Raw genomic sequence first — 18,937 nt, 5'->3', positions numbered from 1 at the left:
TTGATACGAAAAAGCCAAGAAGTCTTGGGAAGCGCATTACGAAATCTAACAAGTAAGGGCACCTGGTGAATCCGTAGTGCTCAGTGCTCACAAAACATGTGAAAGCGAAACTGACGCCAAAGTACATAGGCCACAACTCAGAAGTTAGCCTATGATTTTAGGACATTTGCTGGCATCAGCTCGACACCCCTTTTTATTATTAATTTTTGGGAAGGATTCTTCCTTTGTGTTTCTGTGTTTGCCTTCTAACTTTAAGCTGTAGGTAACTTACTTTGCCGTTTCTGGCGATTAATACGCAGCGCTATCTAACTATTCTGTTTGCCTTGTACTTCATTTGTTTTTGTGGTGAAACCAGCAGGAGCGCAGTTGGAATGGTGACGGCAAGCGGTACCGTGCTGGTATCATGGGTCTTCACGAGGAAATCGAGGCCTTTTATGGCTACACACACCAATATGGCCAGGAGCGTCGCAGGCGCTATGAAGTAATCAACCGTATTGAGAGAATCATAACGTCCTTGTATCCTGGAGTGAGAGTGTCCTTGTACGGCAGCACGCTGACGGGATTGTTCGTACGCAATAGCGATATTGATCTGGTGGTGAATCTGAATGGTCGCTTCCACATGGATCCCGCCGAATGGCTGCAGGAATGTTTCGAGAGACTGCGCGAATATCGCGATGTGCAATGCAAATATTGCATCCCAACGGCCAGAACTCCCATCTTTATAATCGTGGATGTGCCTAGCGGAATCCAGATTGACGTTTCGGTGAGTACGTCGGCGAAGCTTTTTCGTTTCTGCATCTTTTCTTTCGCTTTTGTGATTATTCAGTTCGTCGATTGCTATCATGTTACATATCTGCCTTCGTGAATTAAAACCTTCAGAGGCAAATTATTGTCATAACGGCGTGAGTGTGAAGAGCGTTTCACTGGTTGTTAGCTGTAACTTGCAGTTCCATTTCTATCAATATCGAAATTGTTATTCACCCTTTTTCTTTCCATTCAGTGTGTGTCAGGGAACGAGTTTCACGCCGGCATGCGCAATTCCCAGTGGATCCTGTCGGCTATTCAGCCGTATCCGCTTCTGCCGAAAATCCTGATTGTGGCCAAAGAATTCCTGCGCCTCTGGGGTCTGGACAAAGTGCACTCGGAAGGCGTCAGTTCCTACTGTCTGACGCTGATGACCATCAGCTTCTTCCAGCAACAAGTGGACGATCCGCGCGATAACAATCTGGGCGATCGGCTACTGCGCTTTCTGCGACTGTACGGTTGCGATTTCGACTACAACCAGCTGGCTATTACGGTGGACGGCGATGGAGAGATCATCTCGCGCAGTGACATGGGGACGCGCATCACCAATGGTCCGGCCAGTGTGGCGTTGCGCATTGAGGATCCCGTGGATCCGGGGAAGGACGCCGCACAGCCGTCGGAACGCGGAATGGCCAAGCTGCGCACGGCCTTCAGTTTGGCGTTTGACCTGCTGGTGCAGATGGTGAACAAGCCCGGTTATGGCGGTGGTGTTCGCAGTTATCTGCAGATTATCTTTGATTAGCCGCTGAAAATACGAACTTTTGCACTTGTTCCTATCATTTGTTTTTACCATTTAGGTTTGAATATGTTTGTTGCATCTTGTCGGCGTGTTATTTACCTTTTTGTTGTACTATATTGTGTTCTTCATAAGTAAGTATTAACTGTTTACAGTGGTATTATAAATTGCGATTTGTTCTTAATAACTTACTACCAAACAGCTTGTTTACTGTTAAAATCTTTGTTCACCAGTGGCGAATGTTTATGCTTGGTTTAGAAACTGCAGTGATAACTAATAACACTCGATATGTTTGTCCCAGTAGTTTCTTTGGACCAGGAAATGAGGTCGTCTTATAAGGATGTGACGTATAATGCAGTACTTACGGATCAGTGCTGAATGACCATTCAACCCGCAGACACTCGTACAAAGTTGTTGCTATCGATGCAAAGAGTACAAACTACGAGCGCTTCTACTTGTTGCAATTGTTCTTTGTTCCACAAATCCTGGTCCTTTCGCCAGTCGTGATATAACAATGTAATTGCTCGAGAGATAGTTCAAATGCAACCGGGAGTCTGCCACCATTAAGGTCATGGGGCTGATCGCTGTGGATTTAGTTAACCAGGTTTGCTATATCTATATTCTAATGTTCGCGGAGCCAGAGGCCAGTTAGCCATCTTAGTATTATTTATTTATTTTCACGCAGAAAGCTCACGCGCATTATACTTTGTATATCTTTCCAACTGTTTTCGATTCTGAAGGCGGTATCAGGCGGCGGACCAAAGACAAAATTGATTTTAATATATATTTAAGTACTTGAGACTATAGCAAACTGGCAAAACGATGGATTTTACTGTACTAGCCAAAGATTTGTTAAACAGGTACGTACCACTTCTTTACCAGATAACAATTTTAAGCATGCGCAAGAGGGTGTTTTGCAGGTGCTTTGGCAGGAATAATGAGGATTAAAACGTAACAGTACAGAATTACGTTTGGCAGCCGTGTTTATTGAATTAGTTTTGTTACTTTTTGTTACTGTAAGAGTAATAAGAGTCTCACTCATTTGACAGTAAGTGTTGTTGTTTAGCGGGGTGTGGTTTCATCACGAGCCGGTCCGTGGTCTAGATACATAACTCATAATTTGCAGGAAGGTCAAATGTTATGCCACCGTGCCGCTAGTAATGCACCACGCGCTTACGTCAAATTGTCATTCATCATTTTTACGACTTTTCCTTAACGAAAACAATTCCGATCTTTGCCATGTGCCGTGGCATGTGGGTGGACCGTGGAGGGTCACCGCCAATGCACTACGGTAGTATCCTAAGTCATTAGAATGCACTGACTGTCCGGTCTATGCGACAACAAGGTTCTATATGGTATAAGGCAAGGTGCAAGATGTCCCTGGATCTTCCCTTGCATGCACTAACCATAAGTGACAAAGTATTTCTACAAAGTTTTTTGATACTTATTTTTTTTATATAAAAGCAAAACAGAAAATCCTTCTTTTCCAGTAAAAGACCAATTGTTGACATACACAAAAAACCAGTAAACTGACATACGAAAGCAGCTGGGCTCGTTAAATGCATGCAGCGCACATCGTAATTTAACTGGCTTGTTAATTGTTACACATGTCCTAAGGCGAGTTTTCGATTTTGATTGCACCTTAGTGCATCACAAAGTTTCTCATTAAGTTTGTAACTTACCTGAAAATATTTTAAGAGTACCAACGAGTTGCCAACGTAGTTAAAGTCTTTAACGAGGGAAGTGTCAAAAAGGACGAACGCAGTGAAAGCTTAACGATCCATGAAAATGTGTTGGTAGCGGCAGGACGTTTATCGTCGTCACATTGGTCCTTTTAAACTGTTGACAGACATCCCGTCAATCACAATCACAAAGCGTATTTATAATATGTAACATACGTCGCGGCAAAACTTTTGCAAAATTCGTATCTTGCTGAATGAAAGCAGCCCGGCCAGAGCGGTGCAGCGGGCAGTAATTTGTCGAAATTAACCAGCTCCGGCGCAGCCTTTTCAGATTACTAACCACGCTTTAGTCTTGACAGCACCGCTCAGTTTATTTTTAAACACATCCCCCCGACTAACATAATTCACTCGCCAAAAGAACAAATCAAAACCATTTGAGAGAGCAGCGATCATATTTACGAGATCGGTTTTCTCGGACAGTACAGTTACTGCATCGTAGAAAGACAACAACTGAAGGCAGCCGTCGAATTCTGCGGCGCATTTCATTAGACAAGCAATAAGGCATCTTGACAGGCTTTCTCGATACATTGGCGGATTATGTCATTATGTGGCTAAATAGGATATCGTTTGTGTTACTGGATTCACGAGGAATTCGTTAGATCATACATTTACTGTTGTGTTTGCTTATATGGAGATGAGTATTCTTGTTAACAACGATCTCAATGCGCTGCCTGAGGACGAGACGAGAAAGGTCACGGCCGCTAACACGGCCAGTGGTGTGAATAATGCGGTGTCCTATCATTCCAGACATTCCCCATCGAACTCACTCAGTCTCAACGTCAATAATCTGGCAGTGGATAATAAATTACCCACTGCTTCGCCTCATTCAGCCACATTGCCAGCCAATTCGTACGGCAAAGATCCGCAGCAGAGGTAAGTAGTGTTCAATATTGCATACGACCGGCAACCGTCTTTCGTAAAAAGGTACATACAGAGTACTTGATATTTCTGTAAACTGAAGTAATGAGCTGTTCATTTGGTATTCGCTGTTAACGCGTTTCACAAATTCCGATGCCATTCAGTTGAATGAAGATGGCTTATTCCAACCGATACCCTACGCAGCTGTCCAAAAAAAGAATTGTGTAGTGACCGCGGAATAATATTATAGAGAACGCTAAAGAGTGATGCGTCTAGTATCTAGATTTAGTAAAAACTAAACGGTCTCACTTGGCCACTGATACGCATTTGACTAACTGCGCGTCAAATTACGGATTAAATGCTCATCACACAATTTCTGTAAATGCTGTAAAATACTGCATCAGATTCAGCTGTCCATAAGAATTACCGCATTACTGCAAACGGGACAGTAAATTTTAATTCTGAACACTGAATAGTTTGGAATAATAAGTTTATTTTGGAACTTGCACAAACAGATTACTAGAAGATAAATCGGATCATTGTGCTCTGTGCGTTTATGGAGCTCATGGAACTTGTGATAACTGCTTCCAGGTGACAAATGAGTCGCACAAGTCAAAAAAGAGATACGTAAACTCACACATTTTGAAAAGGTAGAACGTGAGCTCACCCATTCTTTTCGAAACAGATGGTGGTTATGGTGGAAGAAGTGGACGTATCGGGAACGCTCCCTTTGCTGTTTGTTAAGCGTAGCCGTCGCGCTGTTATGTGCGCTACTCATTACCCTTATCGTGTTATTTTCAAGAGGTATCCTAATCTTCGTTATCTCAGACAATTATGTGCGTTGTGAATATTCTTAAACCGTTTTTTTAGATAGTAATTCCAGATGGAATGGCGATATGCTGAGCAGTATTCGTTTTCACAAAGGCCCATCGGATGATGCGGCTGTTGTGCACTTGGGCAGTGGCTCCGAAAGGTTATGCATTTCTGAAGCCTGTACGAAAGCAGGTATCGTATAGTCGAGTATTGCTTAAGCGAGTATTGTATAAAAACTGGATTTTCTTGACTAGCTAACGGAATATTGGAAGCTATGGATCAAGAGGTTGATCCTTGTGAAGGTAGGATCATGACAACATGCAGTCACTTTTCTCACGGCTCGATGTTGTGTATAATGTACGCTCTTAAATTAACATTCAGTGATAACTGATTTGTTTTGGACATTAGCATGGCAATAAAAATTTTTACTGTACAGTGATAATAGCTTTCTTTTCTTCGCTAGTCTGTTTTAAGAAAACCTTGTCACGGTTTGCAGATTTTTACACTTATGCCTGCGGAGGCTGGCTGAAGAAGAATGTGATACCGGAAGATAAAAGCCGGTATAGCGTCTTCAGTCAAGTGAAAGAGGAACTGGAACTCACGCTGAAAAGTAACCGGATCTGTTTCTGTGCTCTTTATGTCAACAACGACAACCGCAAATTAGGATGACTCACTTGGCGTTCGTATTTCTATCCAGGGATAATGGAATTGCCAGTCCGGTCGGAGGAGTGGAAACCCGTCGCACAGTCCAAGAAGATGTACAGAGCCTGCATGAACGAAAGTACGTTCATGCAAGTATGCCACATGATTGTTTCATACATCTTTTTGTGACGGAATGCAGTTTGCTACAGTGCTGTGGTTTTACAGCGGCCATTGAAGACCGTGGAGGTCAGCCTGTGATTGATTTGCTGAAGAAGTATGTGGACTTCCCTGTGCTGGAGCATCCAGTCGGCAGTCAGACGGCCCGGAATTTTGAGAAGACCTTTAACTGGGTGGACACCGTCGGCAAGCTGCGACGTGATGGCGGCATTTACTTGATCAACATGGGAGTAAGTTGCGTCGCGCATAGCATAGCATAACGTTCCCTACGAGCAGCATAGTTACACAATCAAGGGATACTAGTATACTACTAGCATTCCAGCACCACACACATATGTTGTTTCTTATGATTTTGTCCTCGAATCCTAGGTGTGGGCAGATAGCCGCAATACGACAAGGTAAACACTAACGATAACGACAGCACTTTGGAGCATGAGTTAGCGTAATGTACTGCAACAGTTTCTCCTCTTCTAGACAAATCATCTACGTAAGCACAGCTTTGGCACTGCAAAACCTCTCTTGAATGGAGTTGTCATTTGTGTGATTTTCTTACCAGATAGATCAGCCAGGCGTTGGTATGCCGAGGTAATAACATATCCAGATATATCTGTATTTATGCTTATTTCATTAATTAACTGTTTATGGCCCGAAACGAAGCTGATGGGGTTCTTAAAATATTTTCATCTTGCAGCACAGAATATATGTTGCGTGGAGAAGACGATAGGTAAGTAATCTTCTACACACATGGTCTACACACTACATTTGATTATATTAGTATTAGTCTAAAAACGTTAAAATTAATATGCTATGAAAGTGTTGACCACAGTCCCATGTTTATTCCAAGACCTTAATTGAATGCGTTTCTAAATGATTAGATATGTGAAAGCGTACTACACTTTCATGGTGGAAACAGCCGTCCTCTTGGGCGCCGACCGATCGGTGGCGGAGAGGGATTTTTCAGATGTGCTACATTTCGAAATCGCCATTGCGCAGGTAACAAACAGCTTTATGAATCTGCATTAATTGTAAGTGAAGTTTCGCAGTCGCCGGTATGTTCGAATAATACATGCAGGCTGCAGCCACATACAGAGGAAGATACAGTACTCGACGTCACAACCCTTACAGTGCATTCTGCACTTGTAGACGAAAACCCCGAGGGAACAGCGCCGCGATGCTACCCGCCAGTACAACAAGATGAGCCTGCACGCGCTACAGAACCGCACCGATCCCGGTTTGGATTGGCTGCGCTACTTCAACCTGTCCATGCCCGACGACGTGGAGCCGTCGGTGACCTGGGAGGAGTTAGTGATCGTCAACGAATTGGACTACTTTAACAAATTCCTGAAGCTGATGCACAACACCACCCAGCGCACCGTGGCCAATTATATTGCTTGGCGCGTGGTGCAGTCGGTGGTGTGGGATATGGACAGCCGCTTCCGGGAGGTGTACAACAAGTACCGCAACGTCTTGTATGGAACATCCATGGAGAAGGCACGCTGGCGGTCGTGTGTGGGCGTGGCTACTGGGTCAGAGTCATTTAGCTATGAATCAGCGAATGAGAAGATTGTATTTTCGGATGACCTTTAGGTATTTTGATATGGCGGTGGGTAAACTGTACGTTGAGGACAGCTTAAAGAATGGCAGCCGAACGGAGGCTGAAGCGATGATTGATGATATTTCTGAAGCGTTTAATGAACTGCTCGATGAAGTGGAGTGGATGGATGTGGAGGCGAAGGCGGTGGCGAGAAAGAAAGGTTTAGTCATCGCACTGCAATAGTTTTAGCAAAGTGTTGTTTCGTTTGTGCATTGTGTGCGTTTGGGTATAGCGCAAGCGATTAATCGCAAGATTGCTTATCCTGATATGATCCACAATCAGACGGCCCTGGAAGATCATTTCAAGGAAATGATAGCTTCGGAATACGACCACTTCGAGAACGTCCACCTGAACAGTCGGGCGTGGGCACAAAAGTCCCTGCGCGAATTACGGATACCATTTGATAAGAACAAGTGAGGCACCATTGAGATAATTAAGTCAGGGTTGGTGAAAAAATAATTGTGTGTCTGACTTTGAACTATTTTTTTGTGATAATGGAGTAATTTGCTGTGGGAAAGAATAACGGTACTCGAGTAGAGTATATTGCGCACGCATGCCATTAACTCGTGATGTATATAATATGTGTGATCAGTAACTGCGCAGTCATTAATTATGGCTTACCGTATCGTATCGAAATAGGACTGCGTTACATCCAATATACGTAGTTCGAAAATATTATAACCAGGCTTAGTTTCACACCGATCTCGCGTCAAATTACAGATGGGCGGCAACACCGGCGGAAGTGAATGCCTTTTACTCAATTGATTACAACAGCATAACATTCCCTGCCGGCATCCTTCAGCCACCGTTTTTTGATAAAGACAGGCCGAAATCCATTAACTACGGAGCCATGTAAACGCAAGAACGAAGGCGATACTATGTGATCGATGTGATGGAAGTTTCTTTTTGTTGTTACAGCGGAATGGTAATCGGCCATGAAATCACCCACGGCTTCGATGATCAGGGCCGGCAAAAGGATAAAGACGGCAATCTGCGTGACTGGTGGCCGGCCAGCACGGTGCAGCGCTTCAAGAACAAAGCCAGCTGCATTATTAAGCAATACGAAGAGTTCTACGTTCCCGAAGTCAACATGACCCTCAACGGCGTAAATACGCAGGGGGAGAATATTGCGGACAATGGCGGCTTAAAACAGGCGTATCGAGCCTACCGCAAGTGGAAGGAGCGCACACTCCCAGCGGGCGGCAGCGAACCGCGTCTCCCGGGTCTGGCACATGTCAGCCATGAGAAACTGCTGTTTCTATCGTATGCGCATATTTGGTGTGGATTATCGCGTCCGGATGCTTATGCGAACGATATTCTGTCGGGTGTGCACAGTCCCGACAAATACCGGTACAAGAAATATTTGATCATTAATAGCCGAAAATATTGTTTGGTTACAGTTCTTCTAAGTGTCATTTTCCCAGGGTCACTGGACCATTACGAAATCTGAAAGAATTCTCTGAAGCTTTTCACTGCCCTGAGAAATCGCCGATGAACCCGCCGGCTGAGGAGAAATGCCAAGTGTGGTGATCGAAAACTGAAGAGTAGACTATGGATCCCTTGGGGACGTGAAATGTACTGCCAGAATGTTGCCTTACACCTTCATTTTTTCTATACTCACGAAACACTGTTTAGCACTATATAAAGCCATTTGCAGTACCCGCGGCAACTGGACTTATTTTAAGTAACTGCAATAGCAAATTTTGTCAAGGTCTTTGCAACATTAAGTTTTTTAACCAAGTGTATACTTTATCCCTTACATTGCATGTTAGATGGTTTTACGTTCTCTTCGTTTGTTAATGATGAAATTTCCTTGTTTTCACCATAGATTGTTTTTGTCATTTTTATTGCTTCAGTAAAAATTAAAACGGCGTAGCCACCAGAATCTGAAATGAAAAAAATCCCTGATAACAAAACAGAACTAGCTACTCAGCGAACCAACTTCATTATTCTTTAACAAATGGCGACATTTCATCAAGCTTACGACAAACGTGGTGGTTGGTACAGGGCCGGGGGTCACTGCCGAACACACGCATGCCGCTACTTCAGCACCTCCGCAGTACACAAAATAGAGTCAGCAGTGTCAGTTCCGGTTAACGCAGCGGAGGTATTTGTAAGGTAAGGTAATAACTGTAAAGCTGGACGACCTGGTTGACTAGTGTCCAGCCGAGGAAAGCCATTAGGGTGTATCGTTGGGATGCACCTTGACTACCATTCCGACACTAAGGAAGCAATGCATCTTTGATTGTGGATGTGGCACAGCGATTGTGCATTTGTGCGTTTCAATTGCTGTCGTGTTGAAGTAATGTGGATTTACATGTAACAAGTCGTTCTTCCCTCCCACCCACCCTCTTCTGCGAAGAGGCGAGGGTTGTTTTAACAAGGACGACGGGGCCGGTTGCCCCGGTGTACCGTTTTCCGGTGCTAGTGTCTATACCCAATGCCCAATTAATAAAGCTAAATCGTTACGCGTCGTCGCTGTTGTTGTCGTAATCTGCGTTCGCTAAGCATTAGCAAGATTAAGCTTCGTTAAAATGGTCCCTTGCATTTCGTTTTCGAACCAGAATTAAACAGGAAGCGCAGGCAAACCGTAAAATTAAATGCCTTTCTCACAGTGCCATACGTCAAAAAACCCGTCCAGACCCTGGCTAACTGAAGGGCACCAAATTTACGTTTCTCAAATTTTCTGGCGGCAGGTATTCGATCGCCATCAATTCGAACTCATTCCGAGAACAGCAGCTACACGGCAAGAATAGATGAACCTGCCCCGAAGCGAATTATTATTCCTTAGTATTCATTTTTAATTCTTCCATTCGCGACTGAAGATCGCAATCGTTGCATTCGCGCGTACGTAGAACTTTTTATGCAAAAATACGCTGGTAATTCGCATTAAACTTAGCAAAATGGTTACCAGCGCTGCAGTTTCCACAAACGCTGTTTCACTCAAAACTCATTAAACATTTTTCTTCTTAAACCGGTCAAAAACGCTTTCCGTTCTTCTTGGTACCTCTTCCTCGCTTTCTTCCTCCTGCTCCACATCCAGCAGTCGCTTTCGGGCCTGGATCGCTTCTTTGATCTGCTGACGTTTCTTCTCCTCTTTCACCGTTGTCTTCCGCTTGGTCCAACCCGCCGAGCCGCCAATGGCTTTGAATTTGGGTGTAAACTCCACTTTGGGCATCCGGGCGTATAAAACCCGACTCTTTTCCTCTAAGTGTTCTTGTAATGACGGCTCATGGACGTGTGCAATCTGTGACGGATCCAATGCGATTAATTCCGCTGGGATTTTCTCCAGCAATGAATGGACTTCCATTTCTTGTCGCTGGCGTTTCGTTTGGAAGGGATTGGCTTCCAGTGCGTCCAGGTGAGCTTCACCGGCACCCGGTATTAAGAGACTCGTGAATCCTTCGCTGTAAACAAAACGCTGTAATAAGCAATTTTGAGACAAGAGAATGCAAGTGCTGTAAATACGTAATAAAATTTCATCGCCCGCAATAGAAAACCTTTTCGAAGAAAACTCACCAATAAAAAAAGCTCAGTGCACAACTTTCAAACAAACATGACAAACGATACCGATAAAGTACAAGTCCACTGTGAAATGAAAGCTTAAACACAGAGTACAATATTGTAGTTAGTAGTTACCTGTATCCACATCCCAAAACATCCTCAAACGGGCAGAATTCCACATGCGACAGCCCATTCTTGACAAAATGCTTCATATAGGTCTCCACTTTGTCTTCATCTCCAACGAACTTCAGTACCTCCACGCTCCTCTCCATTCCCACCGCCAGCAATCCCGTCTGAGAGAAGGCGAGCGATACCGGTGCTTGAAAAACACTGATCTCGTGTAATGGCCTGTACATCCGCAAATCCCAGATCTTCATCTTGCGATCGCACCCCGCCGTCGCCATGAAGCGCCCGCTGGAGTCAATATCTAAGGCGCGAACTGCGCTCTCGTGGGAGAGGAACTTCACCAAAGGCTCCGAGACATTAGGAGACCAGAGGCTAACGGTACCATTGGCGTGACCCAAATGAACAATGGCCGTCGCGGGATTTTTGCGCAACGTGGAGAGGCGGCCTAATTTGGTGGGAAATTGAGCTACCATCTGGCCCAATGAGATGTCCAACCAGGACAAAAATCCCCGTTCGCTTCCTGCAAGTTAAAAGTAGAAATAAAGAAAATATTACAAAGTCAGCACATAAAGTAATAAAGTGACGGAAAACATAATAGCATTCAGTAAGTGAGAAAACTTCAATCAATTTCCATAAATTAATTTATTCATCCTACGTGAAGCCTGGGTTTCACTCCAGAAAACGTGTTGGATGCGAAACACCTTCATGATCACAGCTGCAAGAACGAAAGTTTCATTCAGGAAAGTCTGACACCATCGTTACAATACCTGTTGCTAGCAGGAAATGGTAAGGCAGAAAATCCATACAATTAACTTGGAACAACTTCTTGATACAATGCAATTCAATCCCTTTATTATCGTAAATGTGCAGCCAGTGTTTCTGTGCCAAGGCGAACATGGTTTCCTGATGGAGCCACTGACCACAATTAATCCGCTCCTGGACATGCATTTCACAGGCCAACGTTTTTGTCAACCAATCCATGGTGGCAACGTGTCCCTGTTTTCCGTACAACATGAGAAATCGACCATTGCGTGTGTACTGAAATCCATAGGGGCCGAACTCTTTCAAGCGCAACTCAAAGTGTTTGGACTGACTCTGCAGATCTACAGACTGCGACAGTTCCTTTTGGGTTACGCGCGCGGTGTCTTCCAGCGGACCTTCGGCCTGTAGAAATAAAAGAGAAATTAAGGCTTTATAAATACAGATAGCGTATATTCAAGAGGGCATCGTTTCGTTTTTACGGATCAAAATCCTGGTGAAGCAACATGAGAGATCAGACAGAAACATCCTTTTAGTGAAAGATTTTCTAAAATACATCCGTAACTACAAAGTCCCAGCTAATCATTAATGTACCCTATGTATGTACAGCAACCTTCAAACAACTGAAGTGCAAAGGACATCTAGAGCTTGAATGGACGGAAGGCGGATTTCTTGCCCGGCTGCCAGAAACAAAATTTTTTTGAATATTAAAATTTCGGAGCGTATTACCTGGTGTTCACCAGCAAAATTCGAGCCAATTTTGAAGGTAATCCACATATTAAAATGCAATATGACTTAACTACATCACCTTCGACAAACAAAATAGAGCAGCAAACTAAATGCATGGAATAAAATTAGCGTGAACAAAAAACCTACGAGACCAACCCAAAATTCCTAAAAAATTGACTGCATTTTCCGGTATCCCGCCCCTACTGAGTGCGACGGTACAGAGCTCCAATCGATTTACGGTCATTTACCTCTAAGAATCCCGCGGTTTCCGTGCGAAGCAGGTGCGTTCGTGCTGCTTGTTGCTTGCTGAAATAAATCTTTTCCTCTTTCTTTTTCATCAAATCCTGATGAAACGGTGTACTCAAGCGTCCGACATCGATACCTTTCCCGCGATCGTACTTCTTCAACAGTTTCGGATCGACCGGCGCATCGCCGGCAAATACATCTTTTTTTGGATCCGGAGCATCCTCAGAAACATCTACAGCGCAATTCATGACAGTAACACTAAAGAACTTTAAACTTTAATTACATTTTTCATAAATTTTCAATCCAGAAAAACTCAGCACCTAGCGTAACTTCTTCGGGTATCCTTTGCTTTCTGTTGCTTGCTGCGGACTTCTTCACCGAGGTATCATTCTTTTTTCATTCTGGATCTGTTTCGGTTACGCTTCGGGCCGCCAGGATGAGCGCCAGTCACGGGAAACCGCGCGAGATTGTTGGAAGGACCGCGAGGTTTCTGACCGGGCTTTGAGGCATTTTTCTCTCTCCGGTTTTTAATTTCTTCCGTATCATCATCAGGAAAATTCAGAGGAATAAAATCGGTTTTTCCGTCCAAAATATTGGCATCGTCGGTAATGTTTTTGACTACGCGCTGGGCAGTGGCACCGGCGGAGTTGGATCGATCAAAATATCGTGGCGTAGAGCTGGGTTTCCTGGGATATCGCTTGGAATTTTTAGCGCTCATGTTCACCCAAGGAATGATAACAAGGTCGATGGAAATTACAAGTATTTAATTGTGACAAAATCCAGGCATTACGACAAGTCAAAACATTTAGAATTACGAACGGTATGAGAGTTCGTATATCTGCTCACTACTTTCTGATCTCCAAATTAAAGCAGGTTTCTTTCTGTCACTTGCGAATACATACGAAATTTCTACTCTAGCCAAAAGACTAGCAGAATCGTTTCAATTGATTCAATTCCATTCCACCACAATATGTTCTCTTTTTTGGAGAGTGGGACACATGTTCAGTAACTACCGGAAGCAGCGCAAACCTAAAAAGCGGAACATAATTTTGCTTTCAAAGCTAACTATTTAAAATGAAGTACATTTTGTCATTTTACGAAAAAAAAGATCAAATCGTTTTAGCTGTAACGTGCATATTTCGTGAAATTGCGACTGAACAGCGTGTAGCGTCTTCTGAGCATGGTGACTTATTCGGCGATGTGAATGGAATTGGAATCGGAAGCATCATGTGTCAAGGCCATGCAACTGCAAATTGCAGTGAACAGCTGATTTTTTTGGCCTGGGTATAAACAACATAGTGCAATCACTGCAATGCTCAGTAGTGAACAAGATTCTTTAGAGTCGGCCAAAGTTATAATCCATTCCAGTTTTTTCGATGCTGGATTTTTAAACCTGGGTTGTTTCAAACCTTGTTCTGTCTTCCATCAAGGAGTTGACATTTATAATTCACAGTTTATTTGCTGCCAGCAAGTGGCCAGCGGACTGTGCAGTATTGTGCGTGGAACCATAAAATGGCATCCATACGTCTCTCCTCCAGACTGCCTTGGTTATGTACTCATCTGCCCTCTCAGTACAGCCCCATAGCTAATCGCAGTGTTTTTAATAATATGCTGCATTACCGAAGTTTCTCGGGGTCGAATGTCGCAGCGCAAGATGCAGCCAGTGCAACGGGAACGACGGAAACTGTCAGCAGTCCGCCACCGGGTTCCGCCTTGCAGACGATCGGGGTGAAGAGGATGATCGACGAGAAACGCCATCAGTCTCTTTTGGGAGGTGGACAGAAGCGCATCGATGCCCAGCATAAAAAGGTTGGGGGTACTGGTAGAATGCTCATAAGTCATAACATCGCTCTATGGACGATGCAACTTGCAGACGTGCCGAAAAAGTGTAGTGTAGTGATGCAGTCTGCTTTTGCGTCATTTACAGTTTGCTTGCCCTGGGATTCACGAATTGCAGTAGTTAAAACTAGTTGTAATCGTGTCAGTGCATTCGTTTTGCGTTAATAAAACTCTACCACGAGTTCAGATTTTTCTAGAATTAAATAGACGACTTTATGTTGCGTGAAGTAAAGCATCGTAGTAGCGAAGTTGGCTGATCTCGGTTTTCATGAAACGCTGCGATTTGCAGATCCGCTGTTTGCAAAGTTGACACTCGCTATTACAGCAACATTGCACTGTCGTAGGGTAAATTAACCGCTCGGGAACGGGTCAGTGTCCTTATGGATCCGGGGACATTTGTGGAATACGATGCATTCGCTGAGCATACCTGCACAAATTTCGGGATGGAGAAAGAAAAGGTACATATAGCATACAAATATTATTTTTTTGTCTCCTTGATGCCTGTACTGTCACATTCCTTATTCCGGTACACAGTAAATTAATTTGAAAACTCTTGGAAATTAGAAATGACCAGTTTCTAAAAATCTCTGCCCACCTGCGATGTGTCGTATCGGCGGCATTGAGATTGTTATTTCTTTTAATTGTTTCTTATCCGGTTTTGTTTCTAACAACGCATCAGTACTTTTTTTTGGTGTGGTGTTTGATGTTTCTCTTGCTGTCGGAGAAACCTGTCTTGATACTTAGAGGGTTGCCTTTGCTGATCTGTCCTGCGAATTTTGATGCAGTACTACATTCTGAGTAACACAGGATCTGGCGGTAAAGTTTGGCGATACCGTGGTTTAGAAATCTGTGTACTACCACCGTTTGGTTTTCGAAAAATTGATAATGCTTTAGGATATTTCTTTTGTAATCTAATACAGTAGTTCCACTTTGCAATCATTTTTAAATTCATAAAAAACTTTTATCTTGTAACACATTTATATACGTTTTCCTGTAGTATCCGGGCGACAGTGTTATTACCGGACATGGGCAAATCAACGGGCGAACGGTGTACATTTTTAGCCAGGATTTTACGGTGTTTGGTGGGAGCTTGTCAAGCATTCATGCCAAGAAAATCTGCAAAGTGATGGATCAAGCAATACTGGTTGGCGCACCACTGATTGGATTAAACGACTCTGGTGGAGCTCGGATTCAGGAAGGAGTGGACTCGTTAGCGGGATATGCCGATATTTTCCAGGTTTGGCGTTTGCTGTAGAAGTATGAAAAACTAGACGTCGTAGCTTCTGTTACTGCAGGATAGCTCTTCTATGCACTGTTAATATAAATTGTCTGTTGGTGTTAGACTGTTAGTTAAATTATAATTGTTTTACTGTTAGAACCTGAGACCGGTAAGGTTAGTTTCCTGTATATTTTTGTGGATTTCACGTGTAGTAAAAGGGTATTCTTTCGAGATCCGGAAGCAGACAGGATCAATAAAATACTTGACCTATCGTTTCAAAATCGCTATTTAGTCCAACAGATACGAAGTAATTTTAAAAGGAGTACATATCATTCCTCTTTTAGAGAAATGTTATGGCTTCCGGCGTGATTCCGCAGATTTCACTGATTATGGGTCCATGTGCCGGTGGGGCCGTCTACTCACCTGCTTTAACTGATTTTACTTTTATGGTGAAGGATACTTCGTATCTCTTTATAACAGGTGAAGACTTGGTTGATTTGTTCTTGTTGTTGCGATAATGTGATGTGGTTTTTTTTTATTTCGTAGGCCCGGAGGTGGTCAAGGTAAATGAATTTAGAACTAACGTATGTGTGGTTGGAAAAGTTCCGAACCGGCAAATTTGATTTATAAATGAATTCACTACAAAATGTCAGCTTTGAAGGACATGACAATGATTGAACCTATTTCTATGGCACGCAGATAATCTTTTGGTTTTTTTCTAGCAAGTAACTGGTGAAGTCGTGACTCAGGAACAGCTGGGTGGTGCCAAAACACACACCAGTGTGTCGGGCGTGGCGCATCGCGCCTTCGAGAATGATATCGATGCTCTGCTAAACATGCGAGCCTTTATCAACTATCTGCCGCTAAGCAGTCGTGATTCCACTCCCCGGCGGGTCAACATTGATCCGTGGGAACGGGAGGTTCCAAGTTTGGATACTGTGGTGCCACTGCAGTCCACTGCGGCCTACAACATTCTGGACGTCATTGGTCCCATCGTGGACGAGGCGGAGTTCTTTGAGATTATGCCGGATTATGCCAAAAACATTGTCGTAGGATTTGCCAGGATGAATGGACGCACCGTGGGGATTGTGGGCAATCAACCCAAAGTGGCGGCTGGTAAGTTTTTTCTATTTTGAATGGCTGGTCTTGCTGTTTTTCGTTTGGAATGGCTCGTCTGCCGTTTAGTTTTCGTCCATGGCTCGTTATTATTTTGTTGATTTTATGTAGAAAGACTATACTGAAATGTGATAGAACGTCCGTTGATGAGGTGAGATCGTGATACTGTTGGTGTTGAATAACAGCAATTTCCTCCCATTGAGTGAAAGTATTCAGTTTTGCTTGACAGATTTTGTTTGCGATTCGCTGTTCCACAATTTTATTTTGTAGGTTGTTTGGATATTAATTCGTCCGTAAAAGGAGCCCGTTTCGTTCGGTTTTGCGACGCTTTTAATATCCCCATTATAACTTTTGTGGATGTACCGGGCTTCCTGCCGGGCACTGCTCAGGAATACGATGGAATCATTCGGCACGGAGCTAAATTGTTGTATGCCTATGCAGAGGCGACTGTACCAAAAATTACCATAATCACCAGAAAGGTATTTTATAAAACGGTGTTGATTTCTGATGGTAAGGAGAAAGTGAGGTGCATTAATAATGGTTTTTCTTTGTAGGCATATGGTGGAGCGTACGGTAAGCGAATAATATTATTAGCATACGCTGATATGGAATCGGTTTTTGTAGTATAAAATTGACAGCGGTTTTCGAGTTTTCATGTCGTGACTACAGCTTGTCATTATAAATAAGCACAGCTGGTGTGATACAAAAGTAATAGGGGAATGCGGAATCTTAGTTTATAATATGAAGAAGTGATATACAGTGAAAAAGTTCTGATAGATACGAAAACAGATTCAGTATATGTACTAAACTCCTGTTACGTTTTAGTTTTTGGTATTTACAAGCAGAGCATGGGTTGGTAAATGGGCCTAATTAACCGTACTTATTATGAGTAAATTTACGCGATGTAAAACATGTAACTTTACGCGATGTAAAACATGTAACCATGAATAATTTTTTATCGGTATTCGACAGTCTCATGTAAGTGTTGCATGTTTTGAAAATTTAGATGTGATGAGTTCAAAGCATTTACGCGGCGACATCAACTACGCCTGGCCAACAGCGGAAGTAGCAGTGATGGGAGCAAAAGGTGCCGTAGCCATCCTTCACCGTGGTGCGAAGGATTTAAGTCAAGTGGAAGCGGACTATGTCAAAGCGTTTAGCAATCCCTTCCCGGCAGCCGTGCGGGGTTTTGTTGACGATATCATTGAACCGCGAACGACACGCTATCGGATTAACCGGGATTTGGATCTACTACAGACCAAGAAATTGAGCAATCCGCCAAAAAAGCACGGCAATATTCCTTTATAGTCAACGAATCCTTTTTCGATAAATTTCTTCGGTTTTGGTATCAGTATCGGTAAAGGTTTAATCTCTTTAATGGTTTTAAGTGGTTGGAGATATTGTTTATTTTATTCCTTTAACGAATGGGATGTTTCTCAATGTTTTGGTCTTTTCTTTTAATTTCGTTTACTTCATTTTCGATTTAAAGAACGACCGTAGTTGTGAAGAAGAATAGAAATTTTATCTTAACAAAAAGATAAGCGGTCCGAAGAAATTGTTATGGGTGTGTTTTAAACCAGCTCGCATTTTGGACGGGCCTTATCTGTGTAAGTTTGGTGTGGGTTAAAATTTTGACCGGGCGATTATTTCTGATTTCACGTCGGCGCACCTACATGACGTCGTGACATCGGTTGAATCTTCTAAAGCAGCAGAGCGCACTGAACAATCAGCTCGGTAATTACCAACCGAAACTTAGGTAGAATGGCTACCATAAAACGGATACCGGAAATGTTTCTGCACAGTCGAAAACCCGCTAATAAAATTTGCGCAACATGTTCGGATTAAGGTTTTGTTTGTTTATGTGTATTTGCAATGTACAGTTTCATGTTCTCATCCACCTGATGTGACTACTGGAATTTCGTACTGTTTCTATCGGTATAAATGGACATGGTTCCAGAGTTCACTAACCTGTTCAAACAAAGAACTGAATGACAAGAGTTTGATCAGCGCATTGTATGCAACGTTATGCGGTA

At 43.2% G+C, this 18,937-nt stretch overlaps 4 protein-coding genes across 6 annotated transcripts; 3 read left to right on the top strand and 1 right to left on the bottom strand.

Annotated features, from left to right (window-relative positions):
* Positions 1 to 143: 143 nt before the first annotated feature.
* On the top strand, positions 144 to 1,816 carry LOC129598548 (terminal nucleotidyltransferase 4B-like). Its single transcript, XM_055496514.1, has 2 exons — positions 144 to 763; positions 1,001 to 1,816. Exons 1-2 carry the CDS (start codon positions 404 to 406, stop codon positions 1,544 to 1,546), a joined length of 906 nt encoding a protein of 301 aa, XP_055352489.1. The 5' UTR covers positions 144 to 403; the 3' UTR covers positions 1,547 to 1,816.
* Positions 1,817 to 3,660: 1,844 nt separating this feature from the next.
* Positions 3,661 to 9,240, top strand: LOC129598510 (membrane metallo-endopeptidase-like 1). Of its 2 annotated transcripts, none has more exons than XM_055496460.1 (18): positions 3,661 to 4,155; positions 4,826 to 4,944; positions 5,011 to 5,145; positions 5,208 to 5,255; positions 5,450 to 5,563; positions 5,651 to 5,734; positions 5,821 to 6,002; positions 6,142 to 6,170; positions 6,247 to 6,259; positions 6,329 to 6,357; positions 6,464 to 6,496; positions 6,648 to 6,765; positions 6,916 to 7,298; positions 7,360 to 7,526; positions 7,599 to 7,779; positions 8,087 to 8,218; positions 8,285 to 8,716; positions 8,791 to 9,240. In XM_055496460.1, exons 1-18 carry the CDS (start codon positions 3,911 to 3,913, stop codon positions 8,894 to 8,896), a joined length of 2,550 nt encoding a protein of 849 aa, XP_055352435.1. In that variant the 5' UTR covers positions 3,661 to 3,910; the 3' UTR covers positions 8,897 to 9,240. The 2 variants fall into 2 exon arrangements, with proteins under 2 accessions (XP_055352435.1, XP_055352436.1); XM_055496461.1 differs by lacking the exon at positions 3,661 to 4,155 and adding an exon at positions 4,205 to 4,731.
* Positions 9,241 to 10,129: 889 nt separating this feature from the next.
* LOC129598514 (WD repeat-containing protein 46-like) lies at positions 10,130 to 13,645 on the bottom strand. Its single transcript, XM_055496467.1, has 5 exons — positions 13,051 to 13,645; positions 12,733 to 12,962; positions 11,764 to 12,160; positions 11,006 to 11,516; positions 10,130 to 10,773 (listed from the first exon to the last, which is right to left on the bottom strand). Exons 2-5 carry the CDS (start codon positions 12,820 to 12,822, stop codon positions 10,320 to 10,322), a joined length of 1,452 nt encoding a protein of 483 aa, XP_055352442.1. The 5' UTR covers positions 12,823 to 12,962; positions 13,051 to 13,645; the 3' UTR covers positions 10,130 to 10,319.
* Positions 13,646 to 14,028: 383 nt separating this feature from the next.
* On the top strand, positions 14,029 to 18,540 carry LOC129598491 (propionyl-CoA carboxylase beta chain, mitochondrial-like). Of its 2 annotated transcripts, none has more exons than XM_055496412.1 (9): positions 14,029 to 14,539; positions 14,914 to 15,027; positions 15,567 to 15,806; positions 16,133 to 16,268; positions 16,335 to 16,351; positions 16,511 to 16,904; positions 17,175 to 17,383; positions 17,459 to 17,477; positions 17,911 to 18,540. In XM_055496412.1, exons 1-9 carry the CDS (start codon positions 14,243 to 14,245, stop codon positions 18,210 to 18,212), a joined length of 1,728 nt encoding a protein of 575 aa, XP_055352387.1. In that variant the 5' UTR covers positions 14,029 to 14,242; the 3' UTR covers positions 18,213 to 18,540. The 2 variants fall into 2 exon arrangements, with proteins under 2 accessions (XP_055352387.1, XP_055352388.1); XM_055496413.1 differs by having other exon boundaries at positions 14,029 to 14,546.
* Positions 18,541 to 18,937: the final 397 nt, after the last annotated feature.

The sequence above is a fragment of the Paramacrobiotus metropolitanus genome, unplaced genomic scaffold (assembly GCF_019649055.1).
Source record: "Paramacrobiotus metropolitanus isolate TYO unplaced genomic scaffold, Prichtersi_v1.0 Parri_scaffold0000124, whole genome shotgun sequence".
Taxonomy (NCBI): domain Eukaryota; kingdom Metazoa; phylum Tardigrada; class Eutardigrada; order Parachela; family Macrobiotidae; genus Paramacrobiotus; species Paramacrobiotus metropolitanus.
This window is presented reverse-complemented; position numbering and strand designations above follow the sequence as displayed.